The 17,440-nt window shown below is 40.2% G+C and overlaps 1 protein-coding gene across 50 annotated transcripts in view; it reads left to right on the top strand.

Annotated features, from left to right (window-relative positions):
* The window catches only part of Ehbp1 (EH domain binding protein 1), a 342,848-nt gene that overhangs the window by 79,602 nt on the left and 245,806 nt on the right, over window positions 1–17,440 (top strand). For all 50 annotated transcript variants that reach the window (XM_076546102.1, XM_076546096.1, XM_076546100.1 and 47 more), the window contains one exon: window positions 6,135–6,230. In XM_076546102.1, the coding sequence (XP_076402217.1) occupies window positions 6,135–6,230 (96 nt within the window). The remainder of the gene's footprint in view (window positions 1–6,134; window positions 6,231–17,440) is intronic.

The following is a 17,440-nucleotide window of genomic DNA, read 5'->3' as shown; positions in this document are numbered from 1 at the left end:
TGTGTTATAAATATGATTTATGTATACATATGGTATAAATAATACTCCTATCAAAATGTAGATTTCTATCAGCATGAATTTTTTTGTTTCTTTTTCAGGCAGTTCTCAACTCTCAGAGACTAGCATTTTTTCATTTTCTGTCAGAAAAGACTAAGTTTACCTATTTTTGAATTTCATATAAAATGCTATAATAGTATTTTTATGTAGCACTGTATAGCTTTAGTAGTACTATATATAGTTTTTACATAATATGATACTGTTTTATGTGTTGTTTTCTTTGCTCAGCATCATGTTTTTGAGATGTGTTCTTCATGTTCTTGTTTTCATATGTAGTTTATAGTTTCATTGCCGCATAGTATTATTCCATTCTGTGAATATACTACAAGTTATTAATTATTCAGCCCCTGATTATGCACTTTTCCACCCTTGTCTGGGTTAACTGCTAGAATCATTATTGTTCAAGTATTTTCTATGTCTCAGCCACGGGGATGCAGCTCTGGGTGCTAGGATGGGTACCTTTAACTTAAGAACTTGCCAAAGGTAGAGTGATAGATGAAGACAGCTGACCTTAGGCTCTGGTCTCCATGCACATGTGTGCACACATCTGTGCACAGCACTTCACAACACACACACACACACACATACAACATGTGCATGCACAACACATCCATAAACATACATACACATGTGCACAGAAATTACCAAACACTCCTTCCTACTAGCAATATAAAAATTTAAGCTGATTCACACCATGAACAGCATTTTCTTTAGGGCATATTATCTATTTATACATGAGAAGGAGTTCTAAAAATGGACACAGTACTTCTCATTGTGTCTTCAACTTTTGTGGAGTTGACCACAATAAAGTTGTTCACTAAGTGTAATAGAGGATTTTGACTATACCTGTAGTCTTTAGAGTGGACACTGAAAGCAGTGTATTTCTTTTTGACAATCAGCTAGCAATTATATTCTAAAAGAATTATGAAATATAATAAATTAGGTTGTAGGTCAGTCAGAAAATACTCATTTTTGATATTGAATATATTTTATCTAATGGCTTATTTGAAATGAAGTAGTTTTTATGAAGGGGAGATTCTTTCTCATATGATAACATATTGTTTGAACCTAGGTAATGAAATACAAATGAGGCTACAGATTAAATCCAGTATATTCGAGAAGAAATTACTTTTTCTTTTATTTATTTCTTAAGTTTAATGTTCTCAAGACCCTCCTTTATATAGTTAGCTCTTTGTATTTAGGAGTTTCATATATGTGGATTCAACCAACTATGGGTTGAAAATAACTTTGGGAAAATTGCGAGTGAGCCAGGTGTGGTGGACTATCCATAATCTCAGTACTTGGGAGGTGGAGACTGGAGGGTCAGATGTTCAAGGCCAGTCTAGTCTTTGTGAAACCTGTCTTAAAAAGAAAAGTTCCCCTCATTATTTCCTAAACAATATGGGACGACAAGTAGTTAGTTACACTGCTCCCACATTGTAGTGGGTATCTGTAAAAGTCTACATGGGGGCGAATGCACGGGTCACGTACAAACAGTGCACCATTTATGTAAAGAGTTGAGCAGCTGTGGACAAGGGCAGTCCTGGGATCCTGTCCCTTAGATGTTATTACTCTGTAGAATTCCTGTCTTTTTCTTGGAGTATTGGAGGTATATAACAGTTTATGAGAACCGACAGTGCTAAGCTTATAACATATATATTTACATATGTCATGTACATTTATGGAAATGTTTTACAAATTACACATAATAGCTAAATAAGGAAATTTAAAACTGACACTCAGATAAGATATTATACTGACAGTTAAATTAGGCAGTAAATAATTAGGCACATTTGCCTTTTTAATTTAAAGTTTAACTCCTAGTTAATTGCTCATTTTCTGTTGGTCCATGTATATTTTATAGCTAACTATTTAAAGAGCTCATTGCAGAATCATTCTGATTAAAATAATTGATATGGGCAATTAACACAATAGGAAGCTTTCCTACTTTCTCAAGTCATGGCATTTATAACAGACTTTGTCAAGCTGTAATTGATTTGTAAAGGTACACACAAATAATTTTTCAATACACGTGACAGTAGCAGCCAGGCAGTTGTGATAAACCGGAATGAATATGGCATATTATTGTTTGTTGTTGAAGCTCCGTTTTCTGGCTGGAATTTGAAGTCTGCAGAGAGGTGTAAGAATACCAAAGGGAAGCCAGAGCTTTAAAACCCTCATCAGATTTTTCCTGTCACCGACACCTTCCAAAGCCTTGCTTGTGATTGAGCCTTTCTGTGTGTCAAGAGGAAGGCTACCTGTGGAGCGTTACCTAATGAGGTCATGTTAGCAACAGTAAAACTCTTACTAGATGACATATGCAGCATGGGTATATGTATATATGCACTTTAAAAATTTATAAAATGTGAGTTTAATGAAGTGTAAAATGGGAAATTTTAGTGAAACTTTTTGCTGTGTGTGTGTGTGTGTGTGTGTGTGTGTGTGCATGTTTGTATGTGTGTGGTTGGATGTGTGTTCACGTGCATGTGGAAGCCAGAGTTCACATAGGGTGTGTTCCTAGATTGTACTTTGCCTTATATATTGAGGCAAGGTCTCACACTCGAATCCAGAGCTTGCTGACTGGGCTAGTCTAGCTAGCCGGCTTGCTTCAGGGATCTCCTCTCAAGTTCTGGGATTCCAGGCAGGGGCTACATCCATTGGGCATTTACTTAGGTCCTGGTTTGCTGAACTCTCAGGTCCACACCGTTGTATGATATGCACTTTACTTCTGACCTCTTCATGTACACACACAAACAAAACAAAACAAAACAAAACAAAACAAACAAACCCCAAAACCTTGGGTATAGTGACATGTGTCTGTAACCTAGCACACATCAGGTATTTATGTTTTCTAGGAATTTATTAACTGGCAAAGTAGTAATTCAAGAGTCTAAAGCTAGGGAAAGAATGAAAAGCCTACCTACCTACAGGTAGCTAATAACAACTTTGCTGATTTTAATCCCTGCACCTGGGAGGCAGAGGCAGGCAGAAGAGGTCAGAGGATGTCTTTGTGCATCATTGTTAGGAATATATTTGAAGTAGGGCGTGGAGGTCACTAGTTAGATTAGACTGGCTGCACAGTGAGCCCCAGGGAGCTGCCTGTCTACCTCCCCAACCCTGGGATTACAGCCGTGCACAGCCACCCCTGCCAGTTTTAAAGGGGTTCTGAGTCAAGTGCAGGTCCTGTGCTGTGAGGCGAGACTTCCGCCTCTCTTCCTCATCCGTCCAGTATGTTCCCTGATGGGCATCTGTACTCATGCACTGTTATGGGAAAGTGGCCGTTGCCTCTGGAAAACAAACAGCACCCAGACCCCAGCACCCAGACCCCAGCTGTCTCCCCGCTGTCCAGGGCCAGTGCTCTTGACTTTTCTCCTCTTGCTGTTGCCATCATCACATTTCCCTTTGAACTGGTCATTTCCCATTAGCACAAGTCTGTTTTTGTCTTTACAGCTTCTCTGCAGATGTTATTTCCTCAGCCGTGGGTGACTTGTTTCTTTCCCTCCGAGTCGTTGAGTGTGTTCTCATATGAAGTATCTCCAGTTTCTTCCCGTTCTTTCTGAGCTCATTCCAGTCTGGCTTTCCCCCCAAACTGCTTGTTATGACGTAGCGGCTGTCCTTTGTTGAATCCGGTGGTCATTTCCAGGCCTTACACTGTTTCCACCTATCACCAACATTGGGTCCTTTTCTTTACTACATGGCTAGGGTACTCATGCTCCTGGGTTTTCTTTACTCTGCTGACACACCTTTGCTGATTTTGTTTCATTTCCACCCCAGGTCTCAGTGCAGACTACCTTCCCCCAATCCCTAGGGCCTGGTGCATGTCAGGAAAGTTATCTGTCACTGAACTACATCCCAACCCAATTTTTTTTTATTCTTTATCTGTTTTGGCTCTCCTAGGATCATATCCATTTTTAAGATTTAAGTATCATCTGTATGCTAATCATTCCCAAATTATAACAGACACTTGATTGAGCTTCTTATTTGAAGACCTGTACTTGTGTATCTAATAGACAACTGAGATTTGGTGTGTATAAAACTGAGCTCCTGAACTTGGCCTTGCCTCATATGCATTAACAGCAGTTTTTTGCTTTTAGTTCCTCAAGGGCAGAACAGCTTTGCCATCAGCTCTAGTTGCCTTCATTCTCTCATACACAAAACATCAGATCTCGTTGTCTATCTGTGAAAGAAAACTGTACCAGAATGTGGCTGCTCTGTGCCACGTTCCTACCGTGGCTTGTCGGGCGGCCCTCAGCTTTCCTTGTTATTGCAGTGGCCCGTAATTGTTCTCAGTTGCTTCCTCTGCTATGAAGCCTGTTGTGGACACATTGGCTAAAAGGGTTGACTTAAACGCAGCTTAGATCATCCTTTGTTTTAAACCTTCCAGTGGCTTCATGTCTCATGCAGAGTGACAATGAGTATCTTTTCAGGGGCCTGCCAGGACCTTACCTGGCTGGTCCACCACTGTCTGTGGTGTCATCTCCTCCTCCTTGGCCCCTCTGCTCCAGTCATGTCCCTTGTTATAAACCTGGATGTACCTCAGTGCCAGCTGTTGTCCCCGCCCTCAGAAAGCTTCCTTCCTGTATTGGTGTGTCTGATTTCTTCATCCTTCCCTCCAGTGTCACTGCTTCCATGAAGCCACCTCTGACTGCCCTGAAAAATAACTATGTTCTTCTGACCCCAAATCCTTATTCTCTGCTTTTTTTCTTCCCATGACATTCATCCTCCACGTAACATACTGCTTAGGTAATCAGAATAATTTGTGCATCTCTTACTACGTATACCATAAACTCCACTAAGGCAGGTAATTTTTCACAACTCTGTAGCCCAGATCAGTGCATGGCAAATGGTATCAGCTCAGTGACCTGGAGAGAGTGTGGGATGAACAGTTTCTACCCTATAGGAATGGGTATGTATGTGTAATGAGTTTCACATAACCAGCTCTTCCTTTATTATCTTCTTCAAACACACCCACAGTTTGCAGCATGTAAAGATGAAAACTTACTAGTCCTGACCTGCCATGACATCTCCCTTCAGCTAGACTTTGGCTAATGCACAAAGGAAAACTGGTGATGAACTTGAAAATTTGGGGGATGAGGTTTCCAAGGGAATTTTGGTAATCAAGGTTTATACATAACACACCTTCCAGATCAGAAAAATTAGAAATACAGTCTGGGAAAGCTACTGTTCTCTTTCGCTTGCCTTAAATAAGAAACATGGCAGTTTAGGGGAAATGAACTTAAATACAAAGTTTATGGTTACCCCTCCCTCCCTCCCTCCCTCCCTCCCTCCCTCCCTCCCTTCCTCCCTCCTCCCTCCCTCCTTTCCTCCTCTTTGTCCACCTCCATCTTTCTCCTTTTTCTGGAGCCCCTGTCCTCCCGAGGTTCTGAGACCACTGATGCTTGGCTGTACCCTGCTAGATTTTCTTTAAATTTCCTTTTTTTTTTTTTTTCAAATTTTATGCATATGAGTGTTCTGTCTGCATGCATGTCATGTACCACTTGAGTCCTGATGCCCATGGAGGTCAGAGTGGGAGTTGAAGAGGATGCTGGGTCCCCTGGAGCTGGAGTTACAAATGGTTGTGAGCCACCATGTGGGTTTTGGGAATTGAACCTCAGTCCTCTGGAAAAACAGCCTGTGCTCTTAACCACTGAGCCATTTCTCGAGACTCGAGATTTCCCTTTTAAGGAATAAATTTTCTTTAAACTTCTCAGTCACAAAAATAATCTTAAATATCGCTCCTTGTTCAAGTTTTCCATAATCAGAAATAGCAGCCATAATGAATATGAGATGCCTTATTTTTCTGTCATGCTTGTGGCACATCTGCTTGTGTGTATGTGGGGGTATATAAAGGTTTGCTTATAGATTACAGCTTTCATTTGTTTGTGCTGTTCTGGCCCAAGCTTAATGCCTAAAAAGTTTTGTTGTTTTCACGTTTGCTTTTACTTTGACTAGTGATTTTTGTCTCAGGGAGACTATAGATCTTAATAGATAACTAAATAAAGTTAATGTACTTCTGCAGGTTGTTAGCAATGCATTTCCACACTTTATAATTGAAGCTTTAATTTTTATTCTGGTAGGCTCACAGCTGGCAACCTGGAATAAAAAATCCATACCGTGGTGTTGTTGTTTGGCCTGTTCCTGAGAACATTGAAATCACTGTGACACTTTTTAAGGTAAGTTCTTCTTGTACAATCTAAGTTTATAAGTTGCATCTGTATGTGCTTCTGTATACAGACTACAACACTATTCTTGTATGTATTTGTGTTTCATCTGCTTACCCAACTGCATCATTTCCAAGGAAGAAGTTTGTACATGGTAAAGGCATCCCAGAATTTCAAGATCTATAAAGGCCCATGGGCCCACTTTTTCTGTATCCTACTCACAGGAATCTTTAAAATGCCTTTCCTGTGCAAAGCCGAGGTTTGTGAAAGCTTTATTCTGCTCCTCATTTTGTTGGCTTTCTTTGGTAACAATTTGCTTTAAAATCAGTACTCAGTAAATATTGATGTTAATATAACATGATATCGTAGTTGTTTTTTTGTTTTTTTCTACTCTTTGCGGGCCTGCTACCCAGCTCCCAAACAAATATACGGAGACATATTCTCATTTATGAATGCTAAGCCTTAGCTTGGCTTGTTTCTAGACAGCTTTTCTTAACGTAAATTATCCCACCTAACTTTATCCTCTGGACTTTTTAACCTTTCTATATTCTTTATGTCTTTTTTCCCTTCTTACTCCATGGCTGACTGGGTGGCTGGCCCCTGGCATCCTCCTCTCCTCCTCCTTTTCTCGTCCCTCGCTCTTTTCTCTTTTTCTCCTGTTTATTCTTTCTGCCTGGTCTATCCCTCTCCTGCCTTGCTATTTGTCATTCAGTTCTTTATTAGACCAATCAGGTGTTTTACACAGGCACAGTAACACAGCTCCACAGAGTTAAACAAATGCAACATAAAAAGAATGTAAGACATCTTTGCATCATTAAACAAATGTTCCACAGCATAAACAAATGTAACACATCTTAGACTAATATTCCACAACATGATATATTTAAAATTAATAGCTGGTCAATTGCTTCTTGGCCTTTTGGTCAAGATCAAGTGTAATAAGTAAATCTACATATCCACGCACATAATATGCAAATATATGTATGTATACATGTATTTATATACTGTGACAGGGTCTCACTAGGTAGCCCTGGTTGGCCTGGAACTTATTTTTGCTGGCCTTAAATCCTCAAAAATCTGAACTCGGCCACTGCTGAGAGTAAAGTCATGTGCCACCAAGCTAACATATTTTATTAACATTGATTTTTCTTGAAATTTGTGTTATTTCTTTAAATGTCATAAAATAGTCAATACACATGATAATTAAGCACCAATTTACTAACCAATTTTCCTGCTCTCAAGAAACAGTGGGGACAAATTATGGCCTATTATGAGTCTTTTGGAAAGTGGTGGAATCAGAAAACAAATGCTTGCCAAACCTGATAGTACAGGCCTATAGTTCTAGGTACCCAAGGGACTTGACAGAGAAGGATCACAATTTCAAGGCCTGCCCAAGCCACAGAGTGAGTTCAAGGCCAGCCTGGGTAAATGAAGATCCTGTCTCAAAATAGAGTAAAGAGGCTTGGCATGGTGTAGCATGCCTATAATTCCATTGCTTCCAGGAGTTCAAAGACATTTTCTACTATGTACTGAGGCCAGCCTTGAGCTAAGTGGGACCCATCTCAAAAATGACGGGGGGGGGGGCATGGGGAGGTGGGATGGTAAACGAGGGGTGTGTGAGGATGGAATGGCTGGCTAAGGAAAGGGTGTGGGTACACGGCTCAGGGACAGTATACTTGTTTAGGATGCTCGACTCCCTAGGTTTGATATTTAGGAATACACACACACACACACACACACACACACACACACACACACACACCCCCCGTTACTTCTCTGAGAGATTCATGTTGAAGTTGTTTTTAGAGAGTATTGGAAGGAGGAGGTATCCACTAAATGCCTTAGGACAGTAAGTAAGTAAGAAGAGTGAAATTAAAGTAGAGCTCATAATGTGAAGCCAGTGTAAAACTGCTTCTGATTTTGTGACCAAGCATATGGATTCTTCTCTTGTTAGTCAGACTGCTCCTGTAGCGATTAACTCTGCCTCCCAGTTGCTGATCTCTCTCTCTCTCTCTCTCTCTCTCTCTCTCTCTCTCGATCTCTCTCTCTCTCTCTCTCACACACACACACACACACACACACACTTCATTGTGCTTATCATATATGTCCCACACACATACATTGGTGCTGGTGACACCATCATCTCCTTAATTTGCTTAGGGAAAAATAAGAGATGAAGCAGTAGCTGCTTTTCTGTTTATCTTTTCCCCCAGAAGAGTCAGAATTGCCCTATTGCTCTTCTGCTGGCCCCCACACTTATTTACCCCAGACACTCTTGAGGAGTGAGGGATAAGAGACTTAGTTAGAAACAGAGAGGAGAGAAACAGAGAGAACACAGGATAGCCTCGGGTGGGCCTGGATCCCTATCCACCAGCCCAGAACTTTATTCCAAAGGTTATAACAATGCCAAGGGGTGGAGCAAATGACCTTTCCCTTGCTAGTTAGTCAAGGGTAGATCCTTCCAAACACCTCATACTCTGGCCCGTGGTCCAATGAACCTCTTATGCAGTCCTGCTGGGTACAGCCACTAGGAAACCTAGTGGTCTCCAACAGGTCCCTCTTCTTTATATTTTAAAAGAAAAAACTCTTGATGCAACTGCATCAAACTTAACATAATAATTCTAACATAAACAGAACTATGCAGAATTATAATTCCTACTCTCAACCTTCCTGTGAACCCACTCTCAACCTACAAACCTGCACTCACGAACAATGTTAAAACATAACATTATTTCACTCAAGTAACATGAAAATATTTTTTAAATTAGATATACTGAGGAATATTAACTCTCCCTTTTCTTTATATTTTAAATTAAATCTTGAGCCTAGTTAGGAAACCTAACTTTCTGTCTAAGCAGTTCCATTTTGACATAAACAGTTCCATCATCACCGCTGATATAGTTTGTATGCATAAGTAAATTCAGACTGTCCCATTGTAATAAAATCATTACTGTCCAAAGAGTTCTGGTACTATTCCTAGAAGTCCCTCAGCGTTCCTAGTCAGGCTGGCTTGTCAGCTGCCCTTAAGTCTTTGAATAGCTATCAGAGTCGTACTGACTGAAGCCAACGGTTCCAAATACGAGAAGTCCCATAACCAAGTTGCTGAAACCTCGGCTTCCACCTGCCGCTGTGCTTTGCAGTCTGTAGCCTTCTGTAACCAGCCATTCCCAGACCAGGCTGGAGAGCTTCACCTCACAGCCATATGGGCGCAAGGCTCCTTCAGCTGCCAGGAGCTGAAACTCCCTGGATTTGGGAGGAAAACCCAATTACCTCATCAGTGACGTCCAAGTGCTCAGCAAACCATCCGGAATCCTCCTTACGCTGCCCTGTTGTATCCACGAATGTAGCCTCAGGGCAACTCCATGATTGCAGTCACATCCTGCCCCTGGGAGCTCAGGCTGGGCAGTCAGTCTCAGCAATTCCCACAGAGCCGTTCAGCCTGCAGTGCGGTTCTCACCCCGACAGCTTCCTGCTTGTCCAGCACGGACACCATTCTGCCCTCCGCCTCCGGAAGCAGTCTGGACTCTGCTGTCGCCGCTGTTTACTGCTGCTCTGCTCACTGTTCACGTTCCCACGGCGTGGCACCACTGCTGGGCTTTCCAAGCTGCTGCCCACCGCCGTTTGCCCTTCTCGTGGCTTAGCGTGTCCGCTTCTCCCCGTGGCTTTTTCGCAGCCGGGACCCTCGCCGCTGGTGCGGGCCGGCTTCGCTGGCTTGAGTCTGCTCTTTGAGAAGCTTTGGCAGCTCCACGGGTCTCAGCAGTGGACACCCCTTTCTGCTGCTCCTTTCTGAAGCTAGCAGTCTCTGGAGCTGCTGCTTACTATTATTGGTGGTTTCTGGAACTGCCAAGTCTGCTGTGGATATTATTTTCCCAGGTTGGGAAAACCTACTCTTCATATCCTTAGACCTAAAGCCTATGTATTCTAAACCTACATTTTTCTGACTGAATCTGTGACCTCTTTCAACCTACAAGCTATAGGACTACTTTAGAAACCTTACTTAAACTTACATTTTATAGGTCTACTTTATAAACCTTACCTAAGTCTTACTTACATTCTATAGATCTGTTACTTATTATTTTATTTACAACTAACATGGACATTTCTTATTTACTTCTTATACTACCTTAGCAAATATATCTAACGTAGCAAACACGTAAAGATTTACCTCTATAGGAAACTCTATAGGACTACCTTAGCAAATATACTTATTTCTTATCTTTCTATAGGACTACCTAACTCTAAATTCCTTCCTGCACTATATTACTACACTCTACCTTCCTTATTTTTTATAGATAAGAGAGAGATCGAGATCCTGTGTAGAGAGAAATCTAATGCTGCAGCCTCGCAGCACTTCACTGCCTACCCTATACACCCGAGAATAAAATACCATTGCCTTCATTTCTCAATTCCGTATTGGCATGCCTACACTTGCAACACACCTTCAATCCTTTTGCCAAGCCCTAGGGTTATTATTTTTTCTTTTTTACCTTTTCTTTGTCTTTGTTCAGGCACCATCTGTGGGAGACCTGCCCCCACATTTATTTACCTCAGATACTCTTGAGGAACGAGGAATAAGAGACTTAGTTAGAAACAGAGGGGAGAGAAACAGAGAAAACACAGGATAGACCTGGGTGGGCCTGGATCCTTATCCACCGGCCCAGAACTTTATTCCAAAGGTCTATTTATAACAATGCCAAGGGGTGGAGCAAAAGACCTCCCCCTTGGTAGTTACAGTCACCTGGTACCCAGGCCCATGGCCCCATCAACCTCTTATGCAGTTCTGCTGGGTACAGCCACTAGGAAACCTAGTGGTCTCCAACAGGTAATTTCTCCAAATACCTTGAATTGACCCTATTCTTTCCTCTAGACCAGAGTGGTTCTCACCTGTGGGTCATGACCCCCTTGGGAGTCACATATCAGATATCCTGCACATCAGTATTGTTATGATTCATAATAGTAGCAAAATTACAGTTATGCAGTTACAAGGAAATAATTTTATGGTTGGGGTCCCCACAACATGACAAACTGTATTAAAGGGTCTCAGCATTAGGAAGGTTGAGGACCACTGGTCTATACTGTACTACCTCTGCAATAATGCGTTATGAATATTTACTATAACAGCAAGAACCCTGATATGCTTGAGGAAGACTTTTAAGTAATCTCATCAAATAAATTTCTTGATTTAGTCTGCTCATATTGGTAAAACAAATGAGTAGACAAAGTTATACAGTGTTTTGTATTTATTTTTAATGGCAGAGAACAGGGAATGGAGTTGGAACAGTTCACAGCCATCTGTTTGGGGAACTGACAGCATGAGTCTGAGTTGAAAGTAGCTGTTAAACTTTGTTGCTCGCAAGATTAGGAGTTGAGTGTGGCTTGTCGGTCCAATGTGGGATGTGCTCCTCACTCAGCTGTCGTGCCTTTCAGCGTTAAGATGTAGGGACGATGCCCTGACCTCCTCCTTCCTCCTCTGCCGTGTCAAGCATGTCTACTCAATTATATTATTGGGGCAACCTTGTAACCTTTTCCAATGTTTAGATGAGTATTTTTAGTGGATCCTTTATCTTCCACATCACCCAGAATTCAGATAGAAAAAACAAACAAAATGAAGCAACTTGATTCTTTCATGGTAAATTTTGGATCTTGTTTTTGAACAGCACTTAAATATTCAAGCAAAAAAATTTTTCACTGTTGATTTAATTTTGAAATTGTAAATAGGAAAGGACTTCTCTGGCTCCATGACATTCACACAAACAAACTCACAGAGAAGTGCTTTTTGAGTTATTTATTTTGTAAAGATTTATTTATTTTTGTGTATATGGGTATTTTGTCTACATCTCTTGTGTACCATGTGTATGCTGCCTGTGGATGGCATGAATCCTCTGGCACTGGCATTCCAGGTACCATGTGGGTGCTGAGGTCCTCTGGAAGAGCAGCAGCCAGTTCTCTTAACTGTTGGGAAATCACTTCAGAACCCCTAATTTAAAAAAAAATCTACCTATCTACATACATATCTATCTATCTATCTATCTATCTATCTATCTATCTATCTATCTATCTATCTATCTATCTATCTATCTATCTATCTATAGTGTTTGCCTGAATGTATGTCTGCACTGTGTGCATGGCTGGTGCTAAGGACAGAGGAGGGTGCTGGGTCCTCTGGACATTAAGTTATAGATGGTTCTGAGCTGCCTTATTGGCAGCTGGGATTTGAACCTGGGTCCCTTCGAAGAGCAACCAGTGCTCTTAGCTACTGAGTCATCTCCCTGGGAAATACTTTTTAAGAAAGTTATCAATGTGTTTTTGCCTCTGTATTTAACCAAAAGTTGATTTCTTTAGATTACATGCCTGTTTTTGAAAACGTAACTAAATTGAAAATAAATATGGCTCGTAAAAAATTTAAAAACATTTCAGATTTTCAGAAAGGAAATGGCTCTTTATATTATTAGTGCAGAAGTAAGAAAGTTGACAACAGTTAGAGGTAACTAAAGAAGGCTTAATTAATTACAAATGTTTTGTCTGGTCCATAATAAAATAATTCTGTAGACATCTATTTTAAAGTGCCTGAGAAATGAATGTTGTCGCTGCTTTCACATCATGTGCTGAAATTTCCTATCAGGTTATTTCTTTGCCCCAGTGAAGTTACTCCTTAAAAACTGTTTTAGATCTACTACGTCATCTGGGTCTTACAGATGTCTTATTTGCTTTAAATAGTGAAGTATATCAGTGTGTGAAGGCACTGTTAAATATTTGTCAAGTTATGTGGCATTTATTCCTGAATTCCTTTGTCCCGTGTTCTTGAGGCTGCAGCCCAGTGATGAAACTGAGTCAGCAGTGGATCAAGTCTGGATCTGGGGCTCTAATATAGCTTTAACATCTGGACTGCTTCAGTCCTCTGCTCAGTTAATGGTGGTAAAAATGGGACCTGTCTCAGAAGTTGCACCTTAACTGGGACACAGTGAGTGCTCAATAACTATTTCTGTGTTGCTGGTACTAACTGTGCAGCATTTCTAAAAACAAAAACAGCAAAAGGCTGGAAGGATGGCTGTCCTCAGCGTTGTGTCGTGTTCTTACTTAGCCTCTGAGGAGTACTGTTTGTGTCCTAAATCAATTATAAAAAGCTCTTCCAGTCTTTATAGTCATTTCTTTCATAACCTAGTTCACGGGCAGGCCCAAATGGAAAAAAATAGCAAGTAGAATTTTCAGCTCTCATTTTTCTTCTACCCAGTCTTGTCCTCTCTCCGATTGCCACCAACACCGAGGACACTCTGTGGTGGGATTTTGTCTTTCCAGTATGAATCCACTCATGGAAGCAGTTGTCGTGACTACACACCACCGTGTTCTGAGCACACCACCGTGCCATACATGCAAACTAAGAAGTTTGGGATTGTTTTCAAGGTATACTGGATTAACAGTAGAGTCTTGCACATGTTGAGCTAGTGTTCTATCATTGAGCTGTATCTCTAGCCCTTTTTATTTGTATTTTTTATTTTGAGACAGGGTCTCACAGAGTTACTCTCATTCAGTGACCCAGGCAGGTCTGAAATTGTGATCCTCCTGTCTCAGTCTTCTGAGGAGACCTGTGCCACTAGGACTGGTTGGAGTCTGGGATTTATCGCATGTGTTGTAAGGGACTGAAGGAAATGTAGGTCATGCTAACATGGCCAGAGTGTGGCCTGAGAATTAATCTGTGAGTGAAAGGTGGAATTGAGAGATGTTGAAGCCAGGATTGAAACTCAGTTGTGACCATAGTATTGTGGGGGATTTATTAAGGCAACTCCACATAGTTAAAAAGGAGGTTTATTTTGGGGTAACTTATAGCCAGTAAAGGGGTTGGTTACAGGATCCAGGAGAGGTGAGGTGCAGTCCAGCTGGGTTCTCTGGAGAACTCTGCTTGGTCTATCATCCAGCATTCAGGAGCACAAGAAAACAAGAGACCCAATAACATCTGGATCTCGGGTCTTAAGGGCTCCCATCTCGGCCCCACCCCGGGGCAGATCATAGGTAGGTGTGGCAGTTACCAGAAGCCTCACTAGGGGTACTACTTTCGGGTCAAAGCTGGAAGAGCTACCCACTACATCTTCCCCTTTTGTCTTAATAATAAAGTCCTAACCTAATACAAAACTATATACAATAGGAATGATTATCAAATATTGTCCAGGAGGAATAAGGGATAATGACCTAGACAAGATGGAACTACAACCAACACAAACAATATCAAACAAGAGACACATACTGAAATCCAAAGAATTCTGGAGCATAGGTAAATGGCATGTTGCAAAGATCATTCCAAAAGGTGTCCTTCCTAAAGAACCTAAATCTAATACTTAATATGTTCTAGCTAAGATACAAGAAGATTGTAACTATAACTGTTAGTCTTCAATCCCATCAAAGACCTGAGAAGGAATGTAATAATACCTGAGAAATGGGAAAAGGATGCAAGCAACTTTTGGGAGTCTTTCAAGAGTAGACAGAGACAGCTGGCAGCCTGGACAGTCACCTACAGCATTGTTGGTGCATTCAAATTGGCTACAGGCCTAGAGTATCTGTTAGACCATTTTACTGTCAGCAGTCGAGGCAAGGGCAGTTCTTTGCCCAGTAGGCCGTTTTGTGCCAAGGTGAAGCCAGACTTCCAAACGGAGATGTCTCAGAAGCCCAACATTCTCATAGGATCAGATCAGTGCTGCTAGGAGCAATTGTGTCTCATGTCAACAGAATTCCAAGTTATCAAAGCATTTAAATGCTATATTTTCTAGGTCTATAAAGTGTTTGAAGATTACCTATCCATCTGACATATGTTTCTGTAAGTCTGGAGAACCTAACATAACTATAGAGATGACAAGCATAAATCTATAAGTCTTGTCTACCTAGATAACCTAAGGGTAAGTCTTCACGTAAACAGGGTAAACAGTCTATAAACTAATGCACAGTAAAAGGACAATGACCTCAAAATTGTGACAATATACAAAATAGCTAAGGCAGAGGTAGGAATGTATAGTACAATATGCAATATGACAATAATTCTAAATATGTATCAATATACCAAATATCCTAAACAGAGGTAGAACATACAGGCAGTATGATAAATATAATTTTATGTTTGTATAAATATACAAAACATTTCAAATAAGAGTAGAAATGTATGTACATTACAACAATATGGTTCTGTATTTTTATCAATATATAAATTATCTTGAATAAGAATATAAAAATAGTTTACATTTGTATCAGTATACAAGAATCCATAACAGTGCAATTTGTCTAAGGCTGATATTTTACTAAATTAGTTTACTTGTGTATATAATAATCTACCTTAATATCCTATACCTATCCATTTCCCTTTTTCTTTTCTTAAGGGGAATACTGAGTCCAATGTTTTCTTCTACCCCCAACCCTATAACCATTATCCATAATCCTCAGAAACATGAAACCTTTGGGAAAAAGGGGTATAGTTTTCTTAGAATTGCTTCCTGCTGTTCAGGGGGTGAGGATATCTCTGTGGAGTCCTGTAAGAAGGCGCAGATAGTTAAGTCTCAGTTGGACTAACTGTAGATTCTACAGCCAGTCTCAGAGTAATGGGTAAGACTGTCTGAGATTCTGGCTAGAAGTGTAGTATGATGATGAGTACCATGGCATCATTCTGGACTGGGTAGAGTTGTTTTGTGGGGCTCCTTCTTCTGGCATCTTCAGAGATTGCTATTGGAAAAACTTATTTTTTACTGTGAAAAACTTAAACATTATTAATATCAGAATGGGAAGTTTGGATTTAAAGATAGCATGAAATGTAAGAAAGGTTCTGAGGAATCAAGAATAAGCATGGAGAGAATTAGAATCTTGAAGACAATGGTCCCTTTTTAATCATTTTCTTCTGTCCCACACCAGATGGCTCTTCTGATATGAGACAGAATCTCTCAACCTTTTCTTTTAGCAATATGCTTGAGTTTAGAGAAGGAGTGAGCCAATTCCAACCCCCAAACCAGCTTGGTGTATAATTGAGTCAGAACCACAACTCTTCTAGAATTAAAGAGATATAGAAGGTAGGCAGTGAGATGTTACCTGGTGTAGATTGGTACCAATAAATTCTTTCTACTGTAGATGTCTGGATATCCAAGACCTTATGATTTCTGGAAGATGGGTATTTCTGTTATCCTGTAAAGAGAAAAATAGAACCCTACCCCAACCTTTGATTGTTAAAATTTTCTTACTACTTATAGAGATGTCACATTGGTGGATGAGCTTTTATTTCTCATCAAAGGGTTTCTTCTGTTCAAATCAAATTTTTACTAATTTTGTTGGTATCCATAGCTTTTCTTCTCCTGCAGAAACAAAAGCAAAACCCCTTCCCAATCATAGGATATATCTTGGTTTCCATTCTGAGGTCAACACATCTTTGAAATAAACTGGTTGATTTAGCTCAGAAGTTTTGTCTGTCTGTCGTCCAATGTCTCTCTGCAGCTGTTGTTCCTTTCTCATCAGCATTGAGACAATTCAAGGTTAGTAAAGCACTATGCAATCTATTTCTAGGAGTCATTGTTACCTGTTGCTGTTTATTTAGCATATCTTTTAAAGTTTGATTGGATCTTTCTATGACTGCTTGGCCTGTGGAATTGTGTGGTATACCTGTAACATGCTTTATATTGTAATAAGCAAAAAACTGTCTCATTTTATTGGAGACATATGCTGGGTCATTGTCTGTCTTAACTTGTACAGGTATTCCCATGATGGCCATAGCTTCTAATAGGTGTGTAATCACAGAATCAGCCTTTTCAGAACTCATAGGAGTTGCCCACCGAAATCCTGAATAGGTGTCAATGGTATGGTGTACATACTTTAATCTTTCAAATTCTGTGAAAGGAAACACATTCATCTGCCAAAAAAAATTTTTTTTGTATACCTTTTGGATTGCTCCCTGCAGGTAATGGAATTTGGTTATATATATATGATTTTTTTTTTTTACAGTATCCTTGGCTTGTTGCCAAGTGATGGAGAAATCCTTCTTCAAACCTTTGCTATTTACATGGTATTTCTTATGAAATTCTGAGGCTTCTAGCATGTTACCTATTAGTAACTGATCAATCTCATCATTACCTTGTGCTAGAGGTCCTGGCAGACCCATATGGGATCTGATATGTGATATATATATATATATATATATATATATATATATATATATATATATATGATATTCCCTATTTCTGATGATTTCCTGCAGTTGTATG

Source organism: Peromyscus maniculatus, chromosome 10 (assembly GCF_049852395.1).
Source record: "Peromyscus maniculatus bairdii isolate BWxNUB_F1_BW_parent chromosome 10, HU_Pman_BW_mat_3.1, whole genome shotgun sequence".
Lineage (NCBI taxonomy): Eukaryota > Metazoa > Chordata > Mammalia > Rodentia > Cricetidae > Peromyscus > Peromyscus maniculatus.
This window is presented reverse-complemented; position numbering and strand designations above follow the sequence as displayed.